Raw genomic sequence first — 12,572 nt, 5'->3', positions numbered from 1 at the left:
AGGGGCACCTGGCTCTCCCCATCCCAATGCCTGGAACAGAAAGAGGAAGCTGTCAGGCCTAGAGGACCATAGTTGGCGGGGGGGTGGTTGCTGGGAACTGCTCCTCTTCCTCTCCCTTCTAAAGCCTGGCTCCCAACTGCCTTTTAAATTAGGTCTGTGTGACACCTTCCTGCACAGGTCAGAGTGACACATCATAATACAGACTCCCTACAGATGTGGACATGGGCTCAGAGGGGTTGGGGGACCGCTGGGGTCCCATGGGTGGTTTCAGGGAGGGGATGAGCCTGGCCTGAAGCCCAGACCGCTGATGACTCCTGGTCCCGTCATGGTCCCCCCATTCTTCCTGCCTGTACTCCCGGCTCCGGTCTTGGGTTGACTGGACAGTGCCCTGAGTGATGTCCACAAGCTCTGTCCAGTTCAGACTCCATGAAAGAAGCTGCTCGGCGGCGTCTGAGACTCTCAGCCCTCAGAACATAGCCTCCATCTGAACCAAAGAGTCCCAGCCATCCAGATTAGTATCCACTGGTCATCAGCCATTGGAGCCCTGCCAAGATGGCCGGGAGCCAAGGTTGCTGCGCCAAGGCCAGCCACAGCGGCAGGGCCGCCTCCCCACGGCACCACCCCGACCCTCGGCAGGAAAGCAAACGCCACTTGTTAGGGAGAGAAGGCATCACCCCTGCATCTGCATCACCACCCTGCCCAGAAAATGCTGGGCCACCAGACAGGCAGATTTGAATAAGGTTTTACAGTTTACAAAGCACTCTCACATATGCCGCCTCATTCCATCCTTGCAACGATCCAGGGAAGTTGGAATTAAAACTTCCACATTCTAGATGAGGAGACCAAGACCCAGAGAGACTGTGAGAATGGCCAAAGACACACTGTGAGAAGAGGTCCTGGCCCAGCAGTGACCCTAGTTTTTCTGACTCTGAGTTCTGGTCTTTGTCTATCTCTTGCCTGCTACCCAGATGTGGATCCATCTGTGCTCCTCTGGCCAAAAGACTGGGATTGTTTCCAGGTTCACAGCGTGTGAGAAGAAACATCTGGATATTTTAGAGCTCCCCAGAAGGGCCAGGTGATGGGGAGACTCGTTGTCACAAGAAGATGCCTCAGATCTGTTTGCTCCTGCCTGACCTTCCCAGCCCAGGTTGAACCATCCTCACCACGTCAGCCAAACTGGAAGTGCACCCCGGAGGCCCGGCCAATCAATATTTCTCTGGGTGCCAAGTCACTTCTAAGCAGCAAGAAATGGAAGCCTGCTCGACCTCACCAAACTTCTATTCTATCTAGAAAATGACACATCCCAGCCTGGCAGAATCCAGCATGGTAAAGTCTACTCCTTTCAGAAATAAAGTGTGTGTGTGTGTATGTGTGTGTATAGGCAGAAACACAAGGCAAGTCTGCCTCATTGGGGAGATTCAGTGGCTCAAGTTCTCTCTCTCCAGCAAGTTATAGAAAAGGCAAAGCAACACTTAAGAGGCTCTCACAGTACAATGGTGCTAAATACGGATTCTGAATAGAATAGCCTCCCCTCACCCCAATCATGAAGCCAAATATTTGCTTCTGGGATCCCCAAATGAAGATACCCTAACAGTTGTTCTAGAGCCCCGAAGCAGTCCCTCACAATCCCCTCTATCACTAGGGTCCACACTGGAAGAGAAGATCCTGATCTTGGACTCTATCTTGTAAAATCACTCAAGTAGCTGCCTAGGGGTTGGGTTTTATGAGTACAGCTGGGTTCAGCCTAGATCAAGGCAAAAGGACCAGTCACCATTGAAGGGGTGAGAGCTGAGGACACCTACCTGGACTTCACGTGTGTGATAGGCGATGATCAAACCCAAAAGGATGATGGTGGACAGACTGATAAGGCATTTCAAGGCCAACGAAAACATGGAATCCTGCAGGAGAAACGGAAAGAGAGAATTAGGGGGGCGTGCCTAGTTCTGCTCTGAGGCAGAGGTAGGAAGGGGTGGGGGCACAGGAAGGACTGTCACCAGTGCACCCACGGAGCAGGGCAAGTGCACAAAGCCAGCCCGAGTCAAAACAGAGACCCTTGGGCTGTGCCTGGGGACGGCTCCATCTCAGCAGCTGCCCCCTCTAAGCCTGTTTTCTAGAGTTAAATCATGTTCTCATTCCTGGGATGAACCATACTTGGGCATGATGCATTATGTTTGTAATACATGGCTTGATTCAGTTTATTGATGTGTTATTTAGAACGTATGCCTCCATGCTCATAAGTCATATGAACATAATTCTTTTTTGTGACACTATTATATTATGGGCATCAATATTCTGCCAGCTTGGGCCTCTGTTTTCTCTTAACAAACCTGAGCCAGAGGATTTCTGAGGTCTCTTCCATCTGTAACAGCCCAGACCTCTCAGGCCAAGGGCAAGGGGAGACAGGCAGGGGCAGCAGAGGAGCAAGGGACAGAGAGAGAGGGGCAAGCACAGAAGCAGAGAGGGGTAATGGGCAGAAGAAGCCTCTAAGGGTTCCTCCTGCTGGGATGGAGGAAACAGAGGTGGACCTTATGGATTTGACAGCAGCCTTGCAGCCCCAGGGCAGCTTGGAGAATCTGTAACCCCACGGTTAAGTGTACGAGCAGCTTTAACCCATGGCATGAGCTCTGGGGCCAGACAGCCTATGTGCAGACCCTGACACAGCCACTTGCTAGTAGATGACATTAGGCTGGTTATTCCATCTCTCCACACATTGTTGCCTCCTCTGTCAGGTGGGGATAATCCTAGTGCTGACCTCACCGAGTTGTGAAAAATAAAGGAGCTGTATATATAAAGAGCCAAGGATAGTGCCTGGCTATGTAAGGGTTAGCTGTTATTATTTACTTCACATCCTCCACAAATTCAGGGTGTCTGGGTTGGGGACTCAGTGCACTCCTGGGTATCCAGAAGCCAGAAAGTAGAGATGGTTCCTAGTCCTGAAGGAAGATGGAACACAAGACCTGAGCCCAGGTAGCAGATGAAATTCAAGCAGCCCTTCTTAGCACTTCTGTGTGCCAGTCTGCACACAGATTGAGAGATGCATGCCGCGTAAGAAACATCCCCTGCCCTCAAGGAACTGGGCATTAAAACAACCCTTATTTCTGTAAAACACCTTACAGTTTGCAAGGCAGTTTCACATATTTGTTCTCACCTGTCCTCAAAACAGCCCTCATCTGTCCTCTCATCTGTCCTCACAAATTGGTCCTTATCCAACTTTATAGGCATTATAGGTGGAGGCCCAGAGGGAAGGAGTGGTTTGTGCCAGAGTTGAGAGCCAGGGTCTGTGACTCCCAGCCCAGGGCACTGCCCACGAGCCCTCACTGCCCACCCTCTCTAGTGGGAAACAGAATAGAAATGTGAGAAAAGTCCATTTAAACAGACCTAAATGACAATTTAATACAACAATGGAAGGTATTTCAAAGGTAGGCTATGATCAATTGCCAAATAAAACCTACAGTAGGGCTAGAGGAGTTTGAGGGAGGAAGACAGTACTGTGGATGGATCAGAGAAAGCTTTCAGAAGCAGGATGTGGGTGGGGGTTGCGATTTGCAGAGTTGGGCCGTGTTGTCCAGTATGGCAGCCACTAGAACAAGCAGAGGGCTTGGGATTTGAACCCAGGACTTCCAGATTCCCAAGCCACCTAGATTCTCAACCACCCTCTACAGTCTGAAAAGGGATGAAAGCAGCTCTCCCTGGTGTCTATATTTCTCATCATTCATTTATTTGATAGTTTTTTGAGGGCTGACATGAGCTGGTGCTGGGGATCTAAGGGAGAACTAAAGTAGTTCATTCATTCATTCATCCTTTCACCATTTCTACATTTCTTGTTTGTTGAGCACCCACTAGATGTCCAATGGTGTGCTAGATGCTGTAAGATATACAGAGATGGTCCCTGTCCACCAGAAGCTTCCAGTCTGGTTTATACACAACCTCTTTTCCATTCCATGTACAGTCATCCAGCTATGCAGAAAGGTGTCCATTCTGCTCTGCACAGATGGTCTAAACATAAGTCAGGTTTCCTCTCCCTTGCTGAAGTTCTACAATTTAATGGAGAACAGCCTGCAATCATCTACTTTGCACGCATTTCCAGAGATGTCTAAGGGAATACTGGTTTTATGCTGGTCCAAACATGGACACAAAAATAGAACACAGTTCCTGGCTCAAGAAGGCCCAGTCTTTGAAAGTACTTCTTTGTACTTGCAACACCACCCAAAGCACAGGGCCTATATGGGGCTGCAGAGAGCAGGCAGTGCATTCAAGGATGGTCAGGCTGTTTTAAGAAAAGACAAATCTCCCCACAAGAATGAACTAGGGACAACTCACAATGTTTCTGAGCCAGCAGTGACCATGAGTTTCTTCTCAAACCAGTCTGAAGGCATCTGGGGAGCATCACGCCTCCCCAGGGAAGGGTTTGTGATCTGTCACACACTCTAATCTCTAATTTATTTCTTTGGGCAAAAATTAACTGAGATCAGAATCCAAGACTATTTCCATCATTTTCAGAGGAAGAGGTGAAGGGAAAGGGGCCAGAAGCTGTCACCTCTCCTTTGAGCCTCTTTCTTTTGTTTTAAAACTCAAAGCCTTTATATGAGGCAACTCCCACCCCCTTCTTGGTTTTGGCCCATGCCCTTGGCCAGTTCCAGCTCCACTGGGAGACCAAGATACGCATTTGATCAGTGGGGATTCTTGCTTTTATAGATTCCCTTGCATTCTCCATTGCATGTCGATAAAAAAAATAATAAACCAAACATTTTTAATAACTGGAAAACATACATGTCAAAGAAGTCTGGCTGGACCAGAGATGTTTTCTATCTGTTAAAATATTGAATAATTATCTTTTCTTTGCTGCCTGAACTCCAGTGAAGTTTGAAATTGATATGGTTCTCTGGGTGATGGCAGAGACACAGGGCTGGCTAATTAGCTGTCATCACACCCTGTGGTGGTGTGCCTACCCCACCCAGCTCACTCCCATCTGGGGGTCTAGAAAAGACTCATGGGTCTGGGAGAGAGTCCTGTGGCCAACTAACTAGTCAACCCTTCTCCCCACTGCGACTCATTACTTCTCAACAAGATAGTAGTAGTCCTTACCACAAGGGAATGTTTAAGAATTATTTCTCATTTGATGGGAATCATTTTTTTAAAAAGTCATTTATTCCCAAATGCTCAACAATATTAGTTCAGTTAAGTATATTTGAAAACATCCAGTGATGGAACTTTATGCAACCACTAAAAATCACTTTTGTAAGGAATATTTGGAGACATGGGGAAAGGTACACGATATAATATTAAGTGGAAAAACTCAGTTCAAAACTGTATATATAGTATATTCCCAATTACATTTAAAATGTTCACTTTTTTAATGTAGAAAAAGACTAAGAAAATATACATCAAAATATCTCTAGGTACTGGGGTGATGGTTTCTCTTTTTGTTTTTTATTTTTTTCCCCAAATTTCTACAATGAAAATACACTATTTTTAAAATCAGAAAAGATTTCTTTTTATCTGAGCCCTAGACTGCTAGAAAGAGGCTTCCATGCAGATGGGGTGATTCATCTTTATTTATGATATGGCAAGTGCTTTGCCTGGGACTGCTGTAGGAAAATGCAGGAGCCTTCAGCCTGTCCTTTTAATGAGGATAAAGGACATAGGTCTAAAGGACATTTCATTTACTTGATGTCCATGCTATAAAGTGCCAGGGTACTCAACACACCTGCCAGGTGGGGCCCGGGGCCTTTTCTAGTCCTAGGGCTGACGGAGGATTTCACGCACACTACAGATGATTTTATCAGTCATCATTTGCTTCACAGTCTACTAGAATCCACAAAATAATCCATTTATACTGTATTATCCCTGCAACCTGTTTGGTGCTCTGAGTACAACAGGTGCTACCTCTTGAAACTACTCAATAACAGCACCTTTATTTTACCTAACATTTACTGAGAACCTAATACATGCCAGATCCTAGACTAGGTCTTCTATACACTTTCCCTCAAAGCCTCACCCTGCCTAAGAGGTCATAATGTCTCCATTTCACTGATGAAGAAACTGAGGATTGGAGAGACGAAGCGACTTTTCCCAAGTCACACGACTAGCCAAGATTTTAACTACATACCAGATTTTTCTATATGGCACTCTTCCCTCCCGCCTTAAAAAATAAACTAGGCTCCCGGGTGAGACAGAGGCGGGCCACACCCATCAGGTGGGCTACGGAGGACATCCTGGCAGGGTGGGAGGTGGGCCCCCGTTCTGTTCCAGGCCATAAGCCAGCCTTTCTCAGGGAGGCGATTTCTCAATGATGACAACAATCTGTCAGATAGCACTACTCTAGGAGTCTACCTCCCGCCAGGCAGGCAGCGTCCACTCACCTTCACAGAGGAGGAAACTGAGGCTCAGACAAAATGAGGTCACTTGCCCAAGGATGCGCCAACAGAGGGCAGAGTCAGGTCTGTCTGCCTCCAGGCTCGGGGGCCTGCCTATGCACCAAAACCCCCACCTGCTCCTCCTTCGCGCCTCACTGGCCCTCCAGCTCCCCTGGCGCCGGCTTCCCGGAGCTGCTCCAGCCCTTGCTCCCCCGAGGCTGCATGGCTGTGATGGAGCGTGTTCCCTGGCTCCTGAGCCAGCATATAAATTGCTCTCCTGGCCTGCCTGGTAGTTTCCAAAGGCAGGCCAGAATTGTAATGATTGCTGTAGATCTTCCCTGAGACTATGAAGTTCTAAACGTGATTTATTGTTCGGAACATTTGAAAATAACAGAAAACTATGCTTGCAGGCAGAGCCCTGGAGGGGCACTGAACCGAAGTGAAATATTAGCTTAACTGAGGAAAGGATGTGCAGGCGCCTTCTCCAGCCAAAGTGCATGCTCGCGTGTATGTATGTGTGCGTGTGTGTGTCTACAAACATATGTGGTCCATTCATGAATTTTGTCACTGGAGCCCCCAAAGAGGAACAGGTGACACAGTTTAAAGACTCCATTAAGTTTTGGTGTGCCTCTCTGACATCACTACGTTTTGTGCATTCAATTTGGGAAATAACTGATTGAGACAGGTTTTCTATTTAACAAGGTCAACTTTTCCTTCAATTTCATGAAGGGGCTCCAAAATGGATTGATATTCAGCTTTGGCTTAAAATTGTGGCTCTGTAATGTCCTAATTAGACACTCTTGCTAATTAATGTTATGCAAATTAAGACCAGCCCTTTATCCCCCGGCAGGGAAGTCCTCATTCCTGGTGGCTGCTCTCAGCTGAGAGACAGAGCTGCACGGCTCCTTTCCTCGAGCACCAGGCCCCTGCCCTCTGCCTTCTTCCTCTCTCATCACACCCTGCTCTCACCAGGCTCCTCCACATCCTTCACCCTCCTGCTCCACATCCTTCACCCTCGTGCTCATCTCTTGGCTCAGACTCATCCTCCCAGGTTGAGCTGCCTGATTTAATGACAGTCCAGGAGCCCTCCCGACATCTTCAAGGTGACCGCCCGGCTTATCAGAAGCCACCGGAATCCTCATGGGCCAGAGTGGAGTCCCTCAGACTCAGATGCTTCTGTGAAAGGTCCAACCTGGGAGCAAGGGCAACGAGTGATGCTTTCGCAGTGGGATGGGGGTTGGTGGCCTCTGGGGGGATGGCTCAGAAGGTGCCCGGATCTCTGACACATCTGAGAGGGAAGTTCCTAGACCTCAAGAGGCTCAGCGGCTCGGGGCCTTCTCCTTGGTCCACTATCCTAGGTGTGCCAGTTTGTATATATTATGTCCCCCAGAAAAAGCCATATTCTTTAATGCAATCTTGTGGGGGCAGATGTGTTAGTGTTGATTAAGTTGGAGCCTTTGGATTAGGTTGTTTCCATGGAAATGTGACCTACCCAACTGTAGGTGATAACTCTGATTAGATAATTCCCATGGAGGTGTGGCCCCACCCTTCAGTGTGGGCCCTGATTAGTTTACTAGAGCCCAATGTAAAAGCTCAGACAGAAGGAGCTCGGAGCTTCAGCCAAGAGAGAGCAACTGAGAGTGACATTTTGAAGAGGAGCTGCAGCTAAGAAAGGACAAAACGCCCTAAGAGCAACATTTTGGAGAACGCCATTTTGAAATGCAATCTGGGAGCAAGCGGATGCCAGCCACAAGCCTTCCCAGCTAACAGAGATTTTCTGAACGACAATGGCCTTTCTCCAGTGAAGGTACCCTATTGTTGATGCCTTACCTTGGAAACTTTATGGCCTTAAGACTGTAACTCTATAACCAAATAAACCCCTTTATAAAAGCCAATCCATTTCTGGTATTTTGCATAACGGCAGCATTAGCAAACCGGAACACTAGGCCTCAGTCCTCCCATCTGGGAAATGACTCTTGGACCAAACAGTCCCCAAAGCTTGGCTGAGCCTAATGGCCTACAGCCCTGGGCCCTCACTGGCCAGGGCACATGCTCAGGGCCTGCGGACATGCCAAACATTTCTTTCTTTTTACTTTTTTTTTGTCCCAAGTATTTCCTCTTCCCAAGCATTTCTACACATGCCGAAGTCGTGGGTGTGAAAGGGCCAGCGGCAAAACCCACTCGCTATCTTCTCCTCAAACAGAAGGTGAAGCTCTTATTTTTAGCAGTGAGGCTAAAAAAGATTTTCATTGTCTTGTTCTAAGTAACACGGGATTTGAAATCAAAAGACCAGAGTTCCAGTCAAGTCTTTGCCACTTTGCTGTGTGACAATCTCTCTGAGCCTGTTTCCTTCCCTGAAAACCAGACTGACAGTACCTGCCCTCACCCTATTCACAGGTGCTGGGGGAAAAAGTGAGATATGCATATGAAAATAACTTTTTTTTTTTCATGTAAAGAAAGACTGACATTCTCTAGTAGCCAAGTACCCTTTCTCTTGCTGCACGAATCACAGGGCAGGAAAGCCCAGCTGGCCCTCCCACTCGGGGCTACTGAATACACGTCCCAGATCAGCATTTTATGGTTGCAAGAATTCACAAAGATGCACCCCCACACCCCAGCATTTCAGAAAAACACCTTTGGCAGTCTATGGTGGGCCAAACATGCATTCATTCATTTACTCATGAATATTCACCAGGCATTTACTATCCCTCAGGCACTATGCTGAATACTCAGAAAAAGCAGGGACTTCTCCCCACCCCAACCTGCTGACCCTGGGATCCCACCCAGGGGCTCCTCACAAGGGCTGCCCTTCACACCACCACCCCCCACCCACACACCCCATGCCTCTCCTCACCGAACACCCTCCCTGAGCTCAGACACGCCCACAGTACAAGGTAAATAAGAGACAGGCAGATGAAGGGGGCTCGTGAGCAGACCCTGGGGAAGGAGTCGGCCAGGGACCATCGGACGTGGATGGGAGGGGCACCTGGGGAAGATGAGCCCAGACGTGGGAAGCCCAGGCTGAGAGAAAAGGCCAACAAGTGGTTCCTTGGGGCTTGAAAGACCAGGGCAAGCCAAGGAGCAGAGGAAGCAACCCTGGATGTGAGGGGAGGATGCACACTGACCCGATAAAAAGGGGGCTGCCGAGAGCACCTCCTCTTCCAAGATGCTATCTGTGAGGGTTCAGGGCTCTCTGCCCGGGCTGTGCAGACAAAGAGCACAGGAGACCCTTCAATGCCCAGCACAGCTGAGGGCCAAGCCTGGACACTCCAGGCCAAGCTTCAGGCACCTCCCCTACCTGCCTGAGCCCCCTGTGGGTGAGGGGGGCTCTTTAGCACAGGTCCCAGGGGCTAGGGCTGGGGCTGACCCTCACTGCTGCCTTTTCTGCTTCCGGGTCACCTTCTGTTTGGGCTCAGCCCCCAACCCCACGGCTGGGGGTTGCTTGAAGCATGTGCCCAGGGCAGGGAGAACTGAGGTGAAATCATCCACACTCTCCTCTCAGTCCCCAGCTGCCAGCAGGGTCACCATGAGCCGATGACCAGGGTTGGGTGGGGAGGCTGACCTGTGCCTGACCCCAGGCCTTCTGTGCTCTCAGACCCACCATCCAAGCTGGGAGGCCTGTTACTTGCCTAAATGCTTATAGGTTAATCTGTTTAACGTCTCTCACCCCCTACCAGAACATGAGCCCCAGAAGGGCAGGCTTTTAAAATTTCATCTGTTCTCCTTTCTATCCCCATGCCTAAAGCATTGAGTGGCACACAGCAGGTCGATAAATATTAATTCAATATTGAATAAATGAATGAAGGGAGCAAAATGTTGAGACATGTCAAGCAGGTAGAAGCTTCCATCCTGAACTTCCAAATGCATGAAAACTAAAGGAGATGATAAAAATAACAGCTGACATTTATTGCACACTTACACCAGGCACTGTTCCAATTTCTTCAGAGCCTCAGAACAAAGCCATCGCCCCATGCTAGAGAGGAGGGAAGCCAAGTCCCAGAGAGGATAAGGCACTTCCTGAGAGAGGAAAAGTGTGCATAAGGCTAGATTCGAACCCAGGCCAGTCTGACCGAAAGATCTTTGCTCTTGCCACCCAGCCAGTCTGGAGGGAGTCTCGTGACAAACCGGACGTGAGTCATCGGAACACTGCCCTCAGCTTTGCCACCATTAAACGGTGAGCATCCTGAGGTCAGGGGTGTCTCTGTGTCATCTCTGCCAGCCTGGCCGAGGGGAGGCCTGGCGCCGGGAGGGCAGGCAGGAAATGTCTGTGAAGGAAGCCAGTGGTCCTGAAATAAAACTCACCAAGGCAGGCTGGCCTGGGGCATTTCTCTGTGGCCGTCCACTTTGTCACTCCCGGAAGGAGATGGCACCTGATGTCGGAAGGGCCTGATGCAGTTAGTAACGAGGACATTCGGGTCTCAGCACAGGGGGGCCTGGTCATATAAACCGAAGCCAGCACAATGAACACAACACCAATTAAGAGGACATGATCCTCCCAGGGCCCTGGCTCTCCCGCTGTGTGATGCCCCGAGGAAGGCGGAAAGAGGCCATTCAGGAGGCCTTGCTACCAAAATATCAAGTTGGCCGGGTCACCCCTTAAGGCCACAAACAATTCCAATTAAGGAGATGGTATCCTTTATAAGATCTGGGTAGAGGGGAACTGGCATATCAAGAATTCTCCTCTGCATGCTCGCTTATAAATTATTTTTCTGCCCCACTTACAGCATTGGCAAAGATTCCATATGTTTCCATCAAATTTCTGATCGTTTGCTTGCCATGTGCCAGGCACTGTGCTAAGCGCGGGAGGAGGAAATACACATGATGGGGTCTTTTTAAAGGCAGTTAGGTGAGTGCTTCTTCTAAAGTAGCCAAGAGCTGCCTGGACCTTCGTTTCCCAAGGATTCTTACAGGACACAAAGTAAGCACTTAACAAATAAGAGAAAATACAGCCTCAAACTTCTGGGCGCTGTACAGAGGTGGAATGAGATTAGAGGTGAGGGGTGCATCTCCCCACCCCACCAGGGGGTACAGTGGGTGCTCACCAGGCAACACCACAGCTGGAGTCCTTTAGAGCCTTGCCCTGCCCCAGAACAATTAAACCAGAATCTCTGCAGGTGAAGCCTGAGCACTGATTTAAAAAAAAAAAAAATCTTAATGATTCTAATATGCAGGCCAGGGCTGAGAATTGCTGCTCTAGGGCACAAGAAAGAAGCCCAGAAGTCTGGGGCCACCATGACGGCCTTGAGGAGACCAAAAAGGGAGTCACACACATAAGCAATGGAACACCAGAATCTTGGGCTTGGCAAGAAATCCAAAAGCTATCAAATTCAATGGCCCAAGACTCCTCTCTGTAAGATTCCTGCCATGTGGTCCTCTGATCTCTGTCTGAACACCTCCAGGGACTGAGAACTCGCTTCCTCTTAAGGCAGCCCATCTGTGCTTTGGATAGTTCTGACTTTTTTTCAAAGATCTGGCTTCAGCTTTCTCAGGTGCTTGGCCCCCTACAAAGCTTGGCCCAAAACACACAAATGCCTCTGCGAAGCCCGGCTCTGACTTCGCCATCACAGATGCATATATCAATGTCCTCACTAAGTGAGCCCCTCCCTGGACACACACTCATAAAAAAATGCAGAATACCAGGCCTGGAGGAGCCCTTGTAGGAGCTGGTCTCCCTCCCTTCATTCCACCTGAGGAAACGGAGGCCTGGTGAGGCTGGCCTGCCCACTATCATACAGCAGCTGGTGTCAGAGCAGAGTTTAGAACCTGGGTGTCGGGCCCCCCAGACCTGTGCTCACAGGGACAGGCAGCCCTGCCCGTCCCTGGCTTTCCTGCTTAAGAAACTATATCAACCAGTCCTTGAATCCACCTGTTCTCCAAAACCTAGATCCATATCCTGGAGGTCACTGCCCGAACCTCTCACTTCATCACTCTATTTCCTTCTCCAATAAATAATTAGCTCCAGATTACCTTTCATCCTTCTCTGCTTGTGGAACGCAAGTGTTCTTGGACAGCTGGCAGTCACATCCCTCTTGTGGTGTCCAAAAGCCCCTGCAGCCTTCTCCAGCTTTGATGAATGCAACTCTGTCACTATGCATCTCATTCTGAAGGTCCTGACCCACACCTGCATCTCAGGAGAGGCACAGACACAAGACATCTTGTCCCAGCCCCAGTATCTGTCCTGGCAGCCTGGGGGTACAGCATCACAGAGAACCACTT

General features: G+C 49.2%; 1 protein-coding gene across 1 annotated transcript in view; it reads right to left on the bottom strand.

The window, feature by feature from the left end:
• KCNN3 (potassium calcium-activated channel subfamily N member 3) overlaps positions 1 to 12,572 on the bottom strand; it is a 177,982-nt gene that overhangs the window by 132,311 nt on the left and 33,099 nt on the right. The window contains 1 exon segment of the mRNA XM_037825857.1: positions 1,803 to 1,898. Within this exon segment, the coding sequence (XP_037681785.1) occupies positions 1,803 to 1,898 (96 nt within the window).

The sequence above is a fragment of the Choloepus didactylus genome, chromosome 2 (genome assembly GCF_015220235.1).
Source record: "Choloepus didactylus isolate mChoDid1 chromosome 2, mChoDid1.pri, whole genome shotgun sequence".
NCBI classification, from domain to species: domain Eukaryota; kingdom Metazoa; phylum Chordata; class Mammalia; order Pilosa; family Megalonychidae; genus Choloepus; species Choloepus didactylus.
The sequence above is the reverse complement of the archived record's forward strand: the minus strand, read 5'-3'. Positions and strand labels throughout refer to the sequence as shown.